Below are 18,661 nucleotides of genomic sequence, written 5' to 3'. Positions count from 1 at the left end.
AGGTCAAGCCTGGTGCAATGGCGGCTGGAAGGCCTGGACTGGGGTTCAGGACCCTCCCCAGAGCCTGCCTTGTAGTGGGGCCCCGCACACCGCTCTGAAATGGCCCCCAGCGCTGTGCTTCCCAGTTGGTTGGCACCATGGTCATCCAGCAGCCTCCCCCCAGGGGGGCTTCAGGAAGTCACATCTCTTCCCTTGGAGAGTTCTGCTTGCTCAGGGGCACCACCCCGGGATGGTTTGGAAATGGCTGGTCAGCTTGGCTGACTTGGTCCTAATTGGGAAGACCCCGATTGAATGTGCCAGATCCCAAAGATGAGGGAAACCCCTCTGTCCTGAGTGGGCCGGGCTGTGAGCTGCCTGTGGTGTGTGGGCAGCCCCTGCTGAGACTCGGCCTCCTGGTCTGCCCTGTACTGCGATGACAGTATTTATTGTTCAGGTTAAGCTTCATTAAAGCAGAAGCCCATTTTCCATTATGATATGAATTTTTAATTTATTAAATTGCTATTTTAATATGATTTACCAAGTCACCGAAGACAAATAATCCACTTAAGAACCAAGCTGTAAAACTCCATTTTTTCCTCATGTGGTGTTCCTGTGAAAGTGTGGCTTGTACTGCATTCTGCTTGCCAGTTGGAGACATGTTGTGGGGCTGCAGAATTCACAGCCCAGCCTATGAATTCCAAGTGGGGCGGGTACCAGGGCTGGCCTGAGGCTGACCTCTGCTCTCTCCTGTTAAATAAAAAGCTGTTAAGCAAATTAAGAGTGTAAACAGGATTCCTTAGAGAACCCATTGTTTTGGAACATCCCTAAGTACCCCTGGAGCCCTTTCCCTCTCACATTTGCAAAGCTAATCACCAATCGTGCATTCCCAAGGGCGGGCTCCCCTACACCCTTAAAGACCTGAAGTTTCCCGTATGTTGTTCAGCCAACTTCAGTGTTTAAAAGGAAAAGGCCTGTTTCTTTAGATACATCCTCGGGGTCAAGCTTCCACTAATTCAGCCTGGCAGTTCCCCTGTGCTCCTGGAACCTGAATTGGTGGATTTGGGTGTGTGTGTAATTTCATTCCGTCTCTAATCCTCCTGTGGGGCTTGGGGCAGGAATTACAAAGAAGGGGTCACGGACCTGGAGCAAAGAGGCTCCCAGGCCAGTGGGAGAAAGAACGAGTGAGCATTAAAGAGGACAGTGTAACAAATGCGACAACAGAGACCTAGCCAGGCTTGTGGGTGCAAGGGCTGGGCCCCCGACTGCCTGGGAGAAAGGGAGAGAGCTTGAGGAATGATTAGGGTTTATCTGGCTGAGAAACCAGGGAAGCATTCCTTGCTGGAGCAGCAGCTGGTGCAAGGGCAGGGGTAAGGCTGAAAGGGCCTGGTGTTTGGGGGAAATTGTGAGGGTTCACCCTGAGGTGGCAGGTGGGGCAGGGCCCAGGATGCCAGAGGACTGAGTGTCATGTGAAGGTGTCTTGACATATCTAAAGGCAATGGATGTCTTTAAATGGCTCTGTGATGTGATCGGAGTCCACTTACTTGGAAAGGGCGTCCTGGTTACCGTTTGAAGATGGGCTAGAGAGGGCTAGAGTGCGGATGGGGAAATCAGTGTGGTCCACGGTACAAAGGCCTCAGTGGCGTTTCACTGAGCTTGAATTGTTAGTTGATTTTAGTTCCAGCAGAGAAAAATATTTTAAATTTTTATGGTGATGTATATTTTTAATGGATATTAGCAAAACTGTATCTAGCACATCAAATCTGTACTGCTGAGCTACAGTAGAAATCCGTTTAAGTTGTTAAAGAAGTGGGTTGATTTAAAGGAAAAAAACAGGGCAGAGCTTTCCATTCTGGCAATGTGGTCGACTTGGTGTCCAGAAGGCCAGTCCTGTCACAGAACACACCGGAGGATGCCTGTGTACTTTTAAAAACATAACCGCAAAGGAAGAGAGACTCCCACAGAGCACAAAACACAGCAAATGTAAATCTAGAGAGGTAGAGGAGCAGCATCCAAGCAGGTGTTCACCCTGGGGTGTCTGCCAGTTAGTTTCTAGGGCCTTCAGCCTGGTTTTAGTGAGCCACAGGCAGGAGACAAAACCGGATACTGTTCAGAAACTAAACAGGAGCAAGTGCTGGCCTTTCTTGCCCTTGGCCACGGGAGTTAAAGAAAAAGGATTCTTTAAAAGTCTGGGCCCCTCAGAATTTCCAACTACAGCCCTACATTCACATGGGTTTGGAGCCCCCATTCACATTACTAGTTGGTCCTGAGAAATTTCAAGCTCCAAATTTAGTTTAAGGCAGTCTTGGGATACTAGTGACCTCAGGCTCTGGCAGAGGCAAATACAATTTTTTTCCCCCCAAAGAAAACCACTTTTGATCCAGCATCAAAAATTCCAACAGATAAAAGTTCCAAGGACTATCAGCTCCACAGGGGGAAAACGGCAGAAGTACAAGGAAGCAGGCCACCAAGAGCAAGAACCAGCAGAGACAGCAGACTGCAGAAGGAGACCCACGAGACTACAGATGTCAGAGCTCTCTGAGATGCACTAGAAGATAAGTCTAATATGTTTAAAATAATACAAAGGGTGGTGTGGGATGAAAGAAGGAAAGGGAAGCCATCACAATTTACAAGGCAGGTCTGGAAAAAGAACCAAGTTTCAAATTTAGATGAGGTTAGCAGGAACTGTGATAACAGTTGAAGAGATGACTAATGAACTGGAAGAGAGCTTTGAAGAAGTACTTCTCCCAGAGAGACAGAGAGATGGAAATATGAAAAGAGAGGTGAAATGAAATGGAGAATAGAGTGGAACTTCTGCAGACGATGGACGTCTTCACTGTGGTGAGTGTGGCGGTGGGTTCACAGGAGGATACACATATCAAAACCTGTCAAATTATAATGTGAGTTTACTGGATGTTAGTTATTCCTCAACAAAGCTGTTTAAAACTAATGAATAATCCAACAAAAGTTGACATGTAGTTTTGGTCTTACCAGACCTCTGCCCCCTCCTCAAAAGACTTTAAGGCAAAAGCATTACCTGAGATAAAGGAGGTCATATATATTGATAGCGATATTGTTCAGTACACCAGGAAGATAAAACAACGTTAAATTTGTATGCACCTAACAACGTAGCTTTCAAATAGAGAAAACAAAGACTGGCAGAACTAAAGGAGAAATCAAATCCACTCTTGTAACGGGAATTTTTAACACACCTCTCAGTTGTTGATAAATCATGAGCAGACAAGAAAACCAATAAGGATTTATAGGAGATTTGGCCAACACTGTTGATTAACTTCATCTAATGGACATGTAGAGGACCCTGTATCCAAGAACTCCAGCATACATGCTCTTTTAACGCGCACCTAATAAGAACAATAGCTGGCAATTACATACTGTTTGCTACGTTCCAGGCTTTCTAAGTGCTTTACATTGTTTAATTTATTTAATCTTCATAACATTTTACAGATGAGGAAACTGAGGCACAAGGAGGCCAGATTCCTTGTCCCTGTCACCCAGCTAATAGGTGGCAGAGCCAGGACTTAAACCCAGGCGCTCCGGCTCCAGGGTTTGTGTTCTGGATTTTTAACTGTGCTGCCTTATGGAGCATTTGTGAAAACTGCTTGTGTCCTACTCCAAAAAGCAAATCTAAACAAACTTAAAAGAACCAACATAATATAAATCACATTCTGTTACAGCACAGTTAAGTTATGAATCAATAACCAAAAAAAAGCTGATAAGACAAAGCAAAGTTAAAAATGAACCACGTGTTTATAGATTTTAAAAAACATACTGATAAGTAAGCCATGATTCAAACAAGGAAGCCATAAAAAAGGAGCAAAGTCTTAGAACTTAAGGATAATAAAGGGACTATTCATTAAAACTATGGAATGCCCCTGAAGTGGGGCTTAAGAGAAGGAAATTTATAGCCTTAAAAGCTTGCTAATATCAGAAGTGAAGAAAAGCCGAACGTTAATGAGCTAATTGTCTATCTTATGTTAGAAAAAGAACTGATTGATTTAAAAATAAGTAGGAGCTACTCTACTTTTGGGTGTTAGAAAATATTGACAATAAAAAAGAGAGAAAGTAAGTCACTAGAAGAAAGGACGTAATAAAGACAGAAGCAGAAGTGAATGAAATACAAAAGATCAGCAGACCTAAAACTGAATCGAAAGTTGGTTCTTTGAACAGACGTGAAATTAACAAATTTCAAGCATGATTAATAACTAAAATGAGAAAAGCCACACAAAAGTGGTATTAAGAATCCCAAATAGGATATTACTACAAATGCAACTGAGATCAAAGAAAAACAGAATATCATGAACAAATTTGAAAACTTAGATGACAAATTCCTAGAAAAATTAAAATCTTCCAAAATTTGAAAAGGTCTGAAGTGTTTTATACCCATAGAGAAATTGAATCGGGAATACGGGTCTTCCCACAAGGAAAACATCAGGCCCCCCTGTTTTACGGGCGTGTCTAGCAAACATTGGAAAAACAGATACCCCAGTCTCGTGCAGACTCTGAGCGTGGAAGAAGAGGGGAAAAGCAGTAAACACTACCTTCGTACTTAAACCAGACAGGGGCAATTCAAGAAGGAAAATGAAAGGCCAGTCTCACAAGTGTGAACGCAGAAATCCTAAATGAAAGATTAGCGAACAGGCCTAGCTATGATTAAAAAATATAATATATTGTGACCAAATTGAGTTTATCTGGGAAACAAGCTTGGTATGACATTAAAGAAACTATTATACGGGGCTGGCCCCGTGGCCGAGTGGTTAAGTTCGCGCGCTCCGCTGCAGGCGGCCCAGTGTTTCGTCGGTTCGAATCCTGGGCGCGGACATGGCACTGCTCGTCAGACCACGCTGAGGCAGCATCCCACATGCTACAACTAGAGGAACCCACAACGAAGAATACACAACTATGTCCCGGGGGGCTTTGGGGAGAAAAAGGGAAAAATAAAATCTTTAAAAAAAAAAAAAAAAAAAAAGAAACTATTATACTAATGTAATTCACCACATTAACAGATTTCAAGGAGAACAATCATCCTCTCAATTGATGCAGGAAAAGCGTCTGATGAAATTCTGTAAGCATCCGTGGCACGAACTCTAGTAAATTAGGAATAGAAGAGAACTGTTCTAACCTGTTATGTGTTGTCTACACGAAACGCCTGGAGCAAAACAAACTTCATTATCGGGAGTGAAATGTGGAAAACAGGGTCCCTTTTAAATCAGGAAGTAGAAGGCAAGGATGCCGCTCCACTGTCAGCGGTTCTGCTCAACATACTAATGACGGTTCCAGCCAGCCCAGTGAAATAAGATAACGAAATACACCCGTCTCTAGTTTTCTCCTTACCATCCTCTCTTACACACTCCGGTCAGCCCTCCTGCTCGCCAGTGACCTCCCTGTGGCCAAATCCAGGGGTCACCTCCCAGACCCAACTTGGCCCTTCTGCAGCATCTCCTCTTCTCCTGTGTTTCCTCCTGGCTCCCTGGATACTCCTGTTAGGGCCTTCAGTCTTCAGTGTATGCTTCTGGGCTGGACCACAGAGCCACCTTCCTGCACTATGGATGCATCTGTCCAACTGCCTACCTGCCGTCTCCACATGATGCCTAACAGGTGTCTTAGGCTTAACGTGTCCACAAGAACAAATTCACAGCCTGCCACCAAAACACATTCTCCTGCAGGTTTTTCCCCTAAACTCTCCTCACCTTAGGAATCTTCATCCTTCCAGGTGTTCAGGCCAAAGATGTTGGTGTTATCCTTGGTTCTTCTCTTTCTCTCATACCCCATAGCGCCCATATTCATCAGCGTACTTTGTTGACTCAAGTTCAGAATTCATCTAGAATTTGACCTCTTCTCACAAGCTTCAATGCTACCCCCCTGGCCCCAGTCACTGCCACTTCTTGGTTTTATGGTTTCTGTGGCCTCCTAACCTCTCTCCCCAGTCTGCCTCTCCCCACCTTGCCCAAGGCCAAGTCTCTTCTCAACGTGCCAGCTAGAGGCATCCTTTGGAAGCACAGGTTCTTCCTCTGCTCAGAGCTTCCAGTGGTCATGAGGACAAGCCAGTGACCAGGGAGGCCCTGAGGATGTGGGCCTCAACTCAGCTTCTGCTTGGCTCACCTCTCTTTCTGTTGCAGCCACACTGATCTTGCCGTTTCTGGAAGGTGCCAGACAGTCTCAAACCTCAAGGTCTTTCATTTCTCCACAGATGTCTATATGGCTTTCCCTCTTTGTTTAAATGTCACCTTGGGTGACTGACCACCATTTTTAAATTACAGCCCCCTCTCCCAAATGTCCCTGGTATTTCCCATTGCTCTTCTTAGTTTTTCCCAGATCATGTCACCATCTTATACATTATACTTGTTATTTATTTGCCTAGTAAACTATTGATAGTAGTCATGCAGGTGTCACATAAGATGGCACAGTCGTCAAGGCGTCACTCTGAGAGCTGGAGTCTGGAGAAGGCTGGGCTCAGAAGTCGGCGGTGTGTAGTGTGTGTTTGAACTAAGGCGGCAGCATGGGGAGGGTGCTCCTGAAGGGAGGGGTGTGTGAGCCCCGAGGAAGGGAGCTGAGCCCCGGGTGACCTGCGATGGAGGAGGTGGAGAGGGAGTGTTGGACGAAATGAGGAGACGTACAGGATCGTGACTCGACGGGGTGTCACAGCGTCCTTCCCTGCCCCACGACTTCAGTCAGCCTCACTTCCCTGGGAACGCCGGGAGAGCAAGGACGCCCGTGTGGGACAGACCCCGGCAGGTGCTGCCTTGCTGCCCTCCTCCCATTCAGCCTGGGCAGACAGCTCGGCTTCTGCTCTTGTTTCCTCACCTGTGAACTGAGACTCCCTCCCTCCCATGGTGGTTGCACGAGTGGACTCGGCCCCTGGTGAAGAATTAGTGCTCGCTGGATTTGCCTTTTGTTATTGTTGGCTATCATCTGTGCGAGAGAAGAAAGGAACTTGCCTAAAACCTGGGCTGCTCTTCACCTGCTGTTTGTCAGGCTGCTGGCACTTAAAGAAAAATTCATGTTTATTTTAATGAGATGAAAATTTTGAAATTAAGGCATGAAGTAAAAACGAGTAAGGCAGCACCGCTTTGGTCCCCTCCGACCCCTGCCCCCGTCCCCGTGGCCGTGGCAGGCAGCTGCGCAGCCCCGTGGACGCCCTGTGGATGGCCCGCGCTCAAGTCTCTGGTTGTGTTCTCTCTTGCAGTCTGAACCTGAGGGCTTCTCGCGCTTCCACTTGTACGTTTGCGCTGCTTTTCTCGTGAGATGGAGGAAAGAAATACTAGAAGAAAGAGATTTTCAAGTAAGTAAATGCCTTTTCAAAAGAACCGGAGTTTGATTTTCTACTCGGAGAGGTTTATTAAATTTCAGTTCATGGGGTTATTTGTGGAAGAGCTTTGAGACGCGCCACCCGCGTTTCACCGCTGACCTCCTGCTGTTTGAAAGCTCGTCAATCTGAGGAAGCAAATCTGGCTGTGGTCACGTGGGCGTCGGCCCTGCCGACACCGTGCGTTATTACATGTGGCTGTTTCTCAGGCTCCCCGGAGAAACTTCTGATTGGCCACAGCGTGTCCCCAACACTGTGGCCCTGGAGGGGTGGGATGTGGGGCCTCAGCTCCCAGAAGCCCCCTGACGGCAGCTGGCTGTGCTATGTTAGAGAAGGTGCTGGGCGAGTGATCAGATAGCCTGGGTTCCTGGCCACTTGGTAGCTGTGTGACTTGGGCACATTACTTAGTCTCTCTGAGCCACAGTTTCTTCAGTGCCTTAGTGGGAGAGCCACCTTTGCACCCATTCATCAGAGGCTCTGTCCTCAACCGAGGGGCTCAGTGTGGGCTAGGTTCCCACCCCCAAGTGTGCCTCTGTGCAGTGGCCTGAGTACTGTGTGGGTGTTGACCCCTTCACAGGGTGACACCCACCGTTATCCAAGGCGCTGGATGGGCAGACCTTTGGCCAGTGCCCCTGGGAGGGGGTGGGTCGCCTGTGGTGCTGTAAAGGGAGCACCAGCAGTGGGGACGTGGACCCACCACTGCCACTGACTGGCTGGGACGTCACTGTCCTGGCGCTTTACCTCCTCGAGCCCTCATCTTTCAAGTGAGGACAGGCTAGGAGGCCCTGCGGCCCTTGGTCACAGTGTGGGGGCTCTGGGCAGCTCTTGGCCTTGTCGTTCCTCGGCCTCCATGCCTGTGAGACGGCTCCAGGCATCCCTGCTCCAGCTGCCGAGGGCCGTGGGGAGCAGCAAGTCCTGCTGCACTGCCCGGTAGCTTTCCATCTCGGCCGCCAGGAGAGACCGGAAGAGAAGGACCTCCCTCTGGGTGAGCAGAGCCCAGTGGCCAGCCTGCCCACGTGCCCTGAGGTATTCCTGGGTGGATGGGGAAAATGAGGTCATTTTTTTCACTCCAGTTCCTGCGCTTTTTGTTGGCACAGGGCTCAGGTGTGCCTCGTTGAGAGCATTGGTACAGCAGCCAGGTTCCCGGCTGGCTATTGCTCCTGCCTTGCCTCTTCCAGCCTCAGATCGTTGTCTGTAACATGGGTAGAATGCACCCACCCTGCCCTGCCCCTTTGGGCTTATGCAAAGCTTGTGTGAGGCGCCTGGATCTGGGCACTCCTGGACCACCTGGCCCGCCCTCATCACTTTGCCTTGGGGACCCTCGAGGTGCTGAGAGAGGCAGATGCTTGCCCATGTTACCGAGTAAGGTAGACTACAATGAAGGTGACTAGACCCACGGTCTCCTTGCCGTGCGCACCATGGTTTCCCCACAGCGTGCTCTCTCGTCCATGGAGGTGTGGAAGAGCAGTGCTGCCTGAGCCGGGCACTGGCCTGCAGACCGACTTGGGTGTTTATTGGAAGGGAGAAGGGCCCAGCTTCCCTGGTGCACAGCGGCCAGCCATGGTGTGACTGTGGCCAGTGTACCCACCTGTGCCTGGGCCAGCTCCCTGAGCGCCTCCTGGAGAACAGGTGGTAGAGGTGACTGGGTCCCCCAGAGACTCAGGCTGACCGAGTATCTCGGGCGTCTCTGCCTCAGTTATGTCTGGGATTCTCTGGTTGGGGAAACTGTTTCCTAGAGGTCCCGGACAGACGTTGCTGCCCTCCCGGGGGCCGTGCCTGGTCAGGGGCGGTGGGTAGGAAAGAGCTCAGGGGCGATGTCAATCCCTGAAGCCACGTGTTGCTGTGTGCAAGAATGTGCTAGGACGAGAGGCTTGTCGTGGTCCCAGAAGTTGCTCTTGAGCGCCAACTCTGGGCAGCCTCCAAGCCATACATGTCTGAGGAGTGGCCCTCATCTCTGGCTCTCGAGTCTGGTTGAGGAGAGAGACCTGTAAGCAAATGAGTGACCTTAGGCAAGGGGTTTTGCTGCTCTGCCCTCCGTCTTTTCACCTGCTTCCCAAATAAGGACCCTGCTGCCAGGGTTCCTGTCCCACAGTGGCTCAAGTCAGGCCAGACACACACTGGCCACAAGGAGCGTGCTGAGCAGGTTGGGTTCTCCTTGTTATGAAGTGCAACAAAGGGACTGAAGTAGCGTTGGGTTCCCCCTGGGCTGGAGGTCAGAGGGAGGAGCAGCCCTGGACACAAGGGCACCTGAGCTGGGGAGGTGCCCGCCAGGACATCAGTGTTGGGTTGGCCCTTGTCCCTCCTGGCACCTACGCGCTTTGGGCTTCTTGTCTTCCCACCCCTCACACAAGAGCCCGTGTGATGGGCCTGCCCAGGGCTCTGCAGCATGGCAGGCTTGACCCCACAACAGCATTCCTGGTGGCTTTGGAAGATGCAGCACACTTTTTATCACACTTTTTAAGAGACCCAATGTATTTGCTGTTTGACTGGACACATTGCCCTGTGTAATGAGAGGGGCGACACGGGCAGCTGGTTAAACGTTTCGCGGGCCTTCTCAGAGCCCTGCTCCCTTACCATGAGGTTGACGGAGGCCAGGAGACGAGCACAGCCAGGAGCCTGAGGAGCCCTGTAGAGTGCAAGGGGCAGGGAGGGAGCTCAAGACTGACCTTCCCTAAACTGGGAACACGTGCGTGCCGACATCGTGGGGGTCAGCTGGAGAGCGTGTTGTGAACACCACAGTTGTGGAGAATTGAACTAAATGGGAAAGGAAATAAGAAGAGAACACAGAAATTAAATAAAGAACCTTCGGAGTCCTGGTGAGCATGGAGGGATTGCACCTGCGGTTGTGACATTTAGGAAAATGATTCTGTGTCCGTGGAAGACAGCCTGAGTGACTGAGACCCGAACCTGAGCTCCAGCAGTTGAACATTCACGGAAGGGCTTTAAGGGCCCTCACTCTTTGCAGAGTTGTAATTTGCCCCTTGGGAAATAATGTGTTGCTTTAAGTCATTTCTATAGGAATGGAATCGTTTTCCGAGGACAGAGTCTTCCCAGAAGAAAGGCGGAGACTCTCCTGGTGTTAAACGTGGCCCAGCCGTGTGGGTGCTGGGGAGGGAGGGCGATGGGCTTTGCTCCATGAGCTCAATTCCCAAAACTTGAGCAGGCAGTGAGGTTGGGCTGCTGCCTCTTTCCTGTGTGCCTTGCCTCTGAGACTCGCCCAGGCCGTGCTCTGGTTCCATCCAGGTCTCTGAGCGTCCGCAAGGGCCTGCCGAGCCCGCCGTCTCGTGGGTCCTCTGGATGGAGGGAGGCATCTTCTGGAGTGGACGCTCACTCCTGTCCTGAGCTCTGGTGCCCGGGAGCTTTGTTCTGTTCCTTGAGGATTCGCTGTCCCCCGGCCAGAGCTCATCCCATCCCTCGTGCAGGTAACTCTGCTCCATGACTGTTGGCCCCACAGGCGCCTCACCCTGCGTGTCCAAATGGGGCCTCCTCCGCCAGCCTCCATCCCCGCCTCTGCCAGCCACTGAGGTCCGAGTCTTGGCGCCCACAGCCTGGCTTCTGCCCTTCCGCCTGCCTCTTTCTATCCAGATTTTGTAGGGTCTTTGGGGTGGAAGGAACTTCCTGTGTACAAAGTCTTATGTGCCCTAGCGGTGCACCTGGCATACTCCACCTCGTCCTCGCCCTCTGGGGGGTATTTTACAGTAAGAGCACTCTGGGCCCAGAGAGGGTGAGGAACTCACCACACGAGCAGCTGAGGGCATCTGCTCCAGCTCAGGCACATGGCTGAATACGCCTTCCAGGGGTCGGCTTCTGCGTGGCCGGCATGCTCAGAAACCTCCGTGGCTCCCATTGCTGAGACTCCAGTCGCCGAGGCTCCAGTCCTGGTCAGAATGATGGACGTGTCTGCGGGGCATCAGACGCCCCTTCTGAGCACACGCCTCCTCACCGACGGGAGCTGGAGTTACGCTCCCGTGTTGGTGTTACTGAGATCTCTGTCTGATTCGTAAGTGCAGCATTACAAATAGTTGAAAATAAGCGACCCTAGAAAATTATTATATCCATTTTATCTCCCCAAAGTCTAAGCTTCTTAGTTTGGCGTCCCGGGACACAGGGGTCTGCAGCCCTGGCCTTGTTCACAGCTGGCCTTTGCTGCTGCCAAAGCCTGATTCACCCTCACCCTGGTCCTTGGCAGAGAGAGCAGCGCCCAGGCAGATCGTCCCTGCCTGCCCGCTCCTGGGACTGTGACCCAGAAGCGTGTGGGTGCAGAAAAGCTCTGTGAAATTGGAAAATTCTCCACCCATGTGGAGGTAGGGGAGGTGGTGTCGTTGTTTTTGATTTTGAAGATGGCAAGTCCCTTTAGACACAAAAGGAGATGACAGTGTACAGTGTTTTGTTTTTCAAAGTAGAGAAAGTGATTAATTTGTGGTGATCAGAGCATGGAACTTCCAGTGAAACCATGGACCTTCTCTGTGGAGACCTCAGGAGCTTAGAGGTCTGTAAATATGTCCAATAAATTAACCCACTGCTGCGTATTTGTTGATAATGGCTAGCCTCCTCAGGAGAAACGGCTTCCTGTGTGTGCATGGTGGCCGCCAGCCCTGGAAGGCCTGTGGGCACAGGGAGACCCAGTGGAGGGGCCTCGTCTGCAAACGCTGTTCAGCCACAGCGGGGGTGCTCAGTGTATGGGTCGTGGCTGCCTCACCGTGCGCCCCGCATCCTGGCGAGCGCTCCCGGCGGCTTGGTAGGTGGTGTGAGAAGGCCCCTTGCGTGCTGGCCTGCTCTGCCGGCCCAGGCACCTTCCTCTTCGTCTCCTTTAGATCTCACATCACTGCTCAGTGGGACCCGGTAGGAACAGGGAGCACAGTGCCCAGTGGAAGGGCCTCAGGGAGGTGGGACCATAAGCCTGGAGCAAGGACCTCAGGGAGAGCTGGGTGGCGACTGACTGGAGGAAGGAGGGGGAAGGAGCAGCTTCAAAGGTGAGTGAGTGGGAAGACTGACGACTGGCATATAAGGAGCTGTAAAACATTTGGATGAAGGGTGTGCACCATGGGGCAGGATGACACAGACATGAAGAAAGCAAGGTTGGCCTGTTCCCGTTAGACTCGAAGGAGGAAATGTGAAGCCTCACACTGTGGTCACAACCTGAGTGCAGGGAGCAGCTCCTCTGCAGTTAGAAATTGTCGGCAGAAACTTCTGGGAATGGGGCACAGTGCTCCACATCTCGCTTCGTGAAAGTCCCTGTTTGTGCACGCTTCTGTCTGTATATTAAGCTGGAATTTAAGACTACAAAACAGACAGAAGTTGAATGTAGCAGTCATAGGAGGAGACTGCCCACGTATTTGGTCAGGATAAAAATAAGGTTATTATGAATCTGAGTTGCAAAAACTAGGGGTGGCGTAAGAGTTCAGGATGGAATTTGAATTGTGCTAACAGAATGCACCTTTTTCTAAGTATTTCTAAGTATTTGTTAATCATCTGTGACCTAGGCCATAAAGATTGTCAAAATCTGGGGCCAGCCCTGTGGCTGAGTGGTTAAGTTCATGCACTCCACTTTGGTGCCTGGGGTTCACAGGTTCGGATCCTGGGTGCGGACCTACACGCCGCTCATCAAGCCGTGCTGTGGGGACGTCCCCATAGAGGAACTAGAAGGACCTACAACTAGGTTGGACAACTATGTGCTGGGGCTTGGGGCGAAGAAGAAGAAGAAGGAAAAAAACTGTGAAAAAAATTGTCAAAATGTAAAAAAGAGGAATAATATGGACTGTATTTGCTGAGCATAATCCTTTAAAACTAGATAATAATAAAGTTAAAACTGAATAAATAATCAAGCATCTGGGAATTAGAGAGCCCTCATCAAAATATGTGGGTCAAAATGGAAGTGATCTTGTAGATATGGAATGATAGTAAAAAACATAGAATGTGGCCCATGTTGGGCTTGTAAACTAATTCAAAGCCAGAATCCTTTTATTATTTAAAAACATGAAAAAAAAGAAAACTAATCATTTAACTCGAGACGTTAGATATGGAAAAATAGTCAACTTATCATGAAGATGATAAAGTAATTAATGAGTAAAAATAAATGACTGAGTTAAGTAAAATTGTTAAGTGCATCTTAGAGAGGCGTTTAAAGATGTCAGTAAATAGGCCGCCCTTCAGTGAGTGGGGCTGAGGTAAGCGGGTGAAAGCAGTGTTCCTCCTCCACGCTGGGAAGGAGGGACATACTGTAGATTTTGGGAGAATAGAAAATTCCAAAATTGCCTCAAGATGAGATTGAAAAACCTGAATGGACCCATAATTTGGGGATAAATTCCAACATTGTCAAAAGTTTTACTTTTAAATAGGGTTCTAAGGCCAGAAAATGTCTTAACCAGTGAGTTCTTTCAAACTTTCAAAAAACCTTTACCTGTGTAACCTACCCAACTGTAGAGAGAAATGGAAAACTTGGCCTTCTCTTTCCTGAGCTAGACACCTGGGCACTTACTTTACGTGGGCCTGTCTCTGTCTGTCTGTCTCTCTTTTTTTTTTTCTTTTGCTGAGGAAGATTCACCCTGAGCTAACATCCATGCCTATCTTCCTCTACTTTATATGTGGAATGCCACCACAGCATGGCTGATGAGTGATGTGCGTCTGCGCCCGGGATCTGAAGCCGTGAACCTGGGCTGCTGAAGCAGAGCATGCCAAACTCAACCAGTAGGCCACGGGGCCAGCCCCTGTCTCAGTCTTAGTGAATGACTTTTATGTGAGTAGTGTCTGTGTCTGTCTGTCTGCTTGTCCTTCCGCATGGAGAGAGAGACGTGTGTATGAAGCACCGTGTGGTCAGGGACACTGGTGTGCTCACCAGGCTCGCTCAGCCCCTGGCGCTGCGCCTGACCCGGGATAGAGGAGGTAACTACTTAGTAATATGAAAGGCAGCACCTATAAAACCGAATTTCACTTACAGTATAAATAAGATATCTTCAATAAAGTACCACCAAATTTAATCCATTAATATATTAAATAAAAATACTCCATAAAAATATATTCTACCCCAAGAATTTTGAATCGGTTTACTGTTTACAAAATCTGTTCGTGTTGGAGGTTCCACTTGTGCAGGGCTTCATTAGAGGGGCTCACGGGCCTCAGCATATGGTCCTCACAGCTAAGATTCGTCACCACAACACAGCAGGAGTCCATAGCCAGGCCAGTGAGGGGAAGGTGCCCGTGGAGCAGTGTGGAGGAATCCGGGCCCAGGCTCCTTATACCCCCCACAGGAGGCAGGCAGAGCACGCCCTCCCTCCAGCAGTGGATGTGACACCTCGTTTCTGCCCAGGAAGCCTGGTAGATACCTGGAGCCCAAGGTTTTTATTGAGGAAAGGTCACGGAGATACCCTCTGCCCTTCAGAATTCCAGATCCCAGAAGGAAAGCAGGTGTTCACCGTGAGTCATGAATCTGAGCAGGCTGGCGTGGAAGCACAATGTTATCACTTAGGGGACACTTCAAGAGCCAGGTTCCAGATGCCAGCCAGGGTCAGCCCTGCAGTCAGGCCCCTGGAAAGTCACGTCTGCTGTGTTAACTCTTCCCTGCTCACTGTTGCTGTGACAGCCTTGCAATAAACTATCGGCATTGCAGCACATGATATCTTAAGAGATTCAGTAGCTTTCCCTGAGTTTAATAGAAAGAAAAATCATCCCTACTTTTATTAAAGTAGAAATAATGCTTATCTTGACATGCTGACAAATACCTCAAATCAACCACCACCAGTACCTAGGGAAGCACTAGGGATGGTCCCATTTAAACCCACAACATGCTTCTCTTTCTGCAGTAAATGCTCCCTCGTCCTCCCGCATACAGTACACTCGCACGGGTTCACGCACGCACGTGCACACACACACACATACCCCGCGGACATTAAAAGTAGATTTGCTAAGCACGTGGACTCTGCAGCAGGTAAAGTAGCACCAGAGCTGGTGTTTGCCCTGCAGCGTCTGCTAGTTCCCGCCAAGGAGCCCAGCCACGTGTAAACAGCCTGGCGCCGCGCGGAGGAGAAAAGCCAGAGCCTGAGCAGGTGGAGGCTGAGTCAGAAACCCTTTGCCTAAGTCGGGACCCCTGAACCCAAGCAAGCCGACTGAAGCAGATAGACCTGGGTGCGCGGGTCCTTGCTGGTCTGAGATGTGGCTCTGAGTGGAACAAGAATGAAGGAAAGTCTCCCCTGAGAATTCAATTCCCAACCACACACTCACCCTCCCACTCATTTGGCGCTAGAGTTTATATTACTTTTGTTACTGGAATACTCCACACTAAAACAGTAATTTAAAATGGCCACAGCCCAGGTGCCTAACCCGAGAAAACATCAGCTGTCTCCAGAGTGACTCATTTTAAGCACAACCTTCAAGTTGTAAGTGTCTCTATGTCTGAAACTATATAAACAAAATTAACGGTCAGGTGAAAAACAGAAAAAGAATTCTCTCTCACAGACCGGATCAAAGCATATGTCTTTAGTATACAAAGAACTCACACAAATAACTAATGAAAAGAAAATGCCCTCGTGGAAAACGGACAGTCAGAGCAGACAATCCACAGAAGGATTTATGCAGCTGTCCAGTAAACGTAAATGTATCTTCCAATCATTAATAACGAACTGAACATTAAAACAGATACTCTCTGTTACATCAGCAATGCTCTTAAAAATGCACTTCCTTGAAATTGACTACATTGGCATAAAACAAGCATGCTCCTCCATTCCTACAGGGGGTATAATCTTTCTGGAAAGCTCTTAGTAATTGATGTTAAGAACCTCACCTTTGATCCAGTAGTTCCCATTGTTTATAATTGTGGGAAAGCCAGTTGTCAACAGCCTAAATATCCCATGTTAGGAGAACAGTTCCCTAGGTTCTGGTGCCTTGCTTGCTGGAATATTTTCTAACCACCAAAATCATATCTTCAAATAATAGTTCCTGATGTGGGAAAATGCTCTCAGTATATTTTTATGTGGGGGAAAAGCATGATCTGAAATTACATGCATCTTTACACATACATACACCAAAATACGTTATACATCTATATATGTGTATATATAAACAACACATCTACATACATGTGTATGTATAACATGCTCATGTGTATTACATATAAAATGCTCACATGTCTACATACGTACATGCAGATAAAATGCATACGTCGTCTACACATACACACAAAATACCCATGCTCTATCTGCATATGTACGTGCATGTAAAATACATCTACATATGTACATGACACATCTGCATATGTACATATGCATAAAATACATTTATGTGCTTATATACATGTAAAATGATCTGGATTTTGATTGTGTTATATGCACAGAAAAAATTTATATGGACCGAAGCAAATCCCAGTGTTAGCATTATTTAGTTTTGGTTACTAGAATTATGGATATTTTTATTTTCTTGTTTGAGCATTTTTTAAATTTGCCACGTCCTCTCAACATGTGGTCCACGTGGTTTTTCACTTGGGTGAATTCCCACGTTAAGGAGGTGAGATCCTGACCTGCATCTGGACGCCGCAGCAGCCCACTGTGCTGGGATTCCCGTGTATTCGCCTCTGTCCCTCCGCTCACTCACATGTTCGCCTGCAGACACACACACGCACACCATGTGGTCCTCAGAGGTGAGAAGCACGTCCTGCTCGTCTGAGGACCCTCAGTGCCCACAGGTGCCTGTGAGCAGTGGAGACTGTTAATAAATTCTTGCTGGTGGAGGGATGACGGTTGGGAGTCGGAAGGAGAAGTGGAGGGTTATTAAAAGCTTGCATGAAGAAGGAGGTGAGTGGACTCTGGAGTCCCCGCCCGCCCCGTGACAGCCCAGAAGGCGCACACAGTTCTGTTGAGACTGCCTCTTCCCTTTGGCCAAGCTGCCATGACGGAAGTTTCTTGAACCACTTGGTCCAGCTTATAGGTCACTCTCAAAGTTTCCTTTTTGTTAATTGAACCAAGCTTCTTTCTGTCATGTCATCAGTTTCCCCATCTGTGGAGGAGGGGTTGGATAAGGTCATTTCTAAGTTACTGAGCAGGATCTCTGTGCACACTGGGCTGGATTCCACTACGTGACTTCGAGCCCCTTTTCAGCTGGCCGCTGCATCACTGGGCCCAGCCTTACACTAGCAGACCTCCCTAAATGTGCCTCACCGCAGACTTCAGTGATCTTTGGTAAAGAGGCAACTAGCAAAGACATTGAAGAATCTCTTGGACATCTGTGATTTACAAAGACAGAAAGAAAGACACTACCACCATCCAAAGCCAAGCTTTGCAGAGACCGAGCTGGGCTCAGTGTGTAGAAGCAGAGCGAGGTGGCCTCAGATGCTCGTGCTCAGCCTCTGGCCACAGCCCCTGGTTCCTTCCTCTTCATGAGAGGCCTCAGCAAATGCCCTTCGCTAAGGCCTTTGTCGTGTTGGACGTCTGGGCCTCTGTAGATCCGTTGCAGCTTCAGAATTCCGAGTGGAAGATGTGGAGAGAAGACAGCACTCGCTCACATGGGTGGGGGGGGTGTGTATTTCCAGTGCTCCCTCCCTCAGGAGAGCCATGGTATTGATGACCACGGGGTCGCAGACCCTCCAGGAGGCCGAGGAGCGTCCTCATGGCAGTTGCGGGCCAGGACCTGCAGGAGGATGCGGGAAGCACCCTAGCTTTTCTTTGGCCATGCGGCCCTTCTCTGGAGCCAGAGAGCGTCAGAGTCAGTGGAGACTTCCCAGAGGTTTTTCTCCACTCTGTCCAGCAGCCTGCAGACCCTCATCCATGAAGCCCCTCAACCATGAGTCCTCAAGCATGGGGCACAGCCTCCTATCGCCACCATGCCTGGTTTCAGGTAGACGTGGCTGGGCCCTCTGTGCCTGACGAGATGTTTGTACGTGTCGGCTGTGATTGGTGTGTGTCTCTGCATGACCATGTTTGGATTCCGGGCAGGGCTTCATGTCGTTGTCAAAATAGACTGATTTTGCAACGCTGAGTGGCCTTCGATGGGTTAATGGTTCTGTATAGTTTGTATCTCATCCTGTGTGCATTTGAAGCAGCAAATGTCACGAAATGCCAAAGTAAAGATCAATTGTCTCTTTCTTTATCATTTCAAGACATTTTAGAAACAAAATTGGATCAATTGAAAGCTAATCTTTAAGTGGATTATTGTACCTTTGTGTGTTCCTGTGGGTTGCTGCGAGCGTTTAAGTGTGGGGTCTGAGTGACCATGTGTGGCATGGTGTAGGGTTTCTGTGGTTGTGTATGGTGTGGTGTAGGGTTTGTGTGTGGTGTGGGGTTTGTGTGGTTTGTGGTGTAGTGTGGGGTTTGTGTGCTTGTGTGTAGTGTAATGTGGGGTCTGTGTGGTTGTGTGTGGTATGGGCTTTGTGTGGTT

General features: G+C 49.0%; 1 protein-coding gene across 2 annotated transcripts in view; it reads left to right on the top strand.

Annotated features, from left to right (window-relative positions):
* Positions 1 to 18,661, top strand: part of TBC1D22A (TBC1 domain family member 22A) — a 344,321-nt gene that overhangs the window by 284,721 nt on the left and 40,939 nt on the right. For both annotated transcript variants that reach the window (XM_046646272.1, XM_046646271.1), the window contains one exon: positions 7,181 to 7,276. In XM_046646272.1, the coding sequence (XP_046502228.1) occupies positions 7,181 to 7,276 (96 nt within the window). The remainder of the gene's footprint in view (positions 1 to 7,180; positions 7,277 to 18,661) is intronic.

The sequence above is a fragment of the Equus quagga genome, chromosome 19 (assembly GCF_021613505.1).
Source record: "Equus quagga isolate Etosha38 chromosome 19, UCLA_HA_Equagga_1.0, whole genome shotgun sequence".
NCBI classification, from domain to species: Eukaryota; Metazoa; Chordata; class Mammalia; order Perissodactyla; family Equidae; genus Equus; species Equus quagga.
The sequence above is the reverse complement of the archived record's forward strand: the minus strand, read 5'-3'. Positions and strand labels throughout refer to the sequence as shown.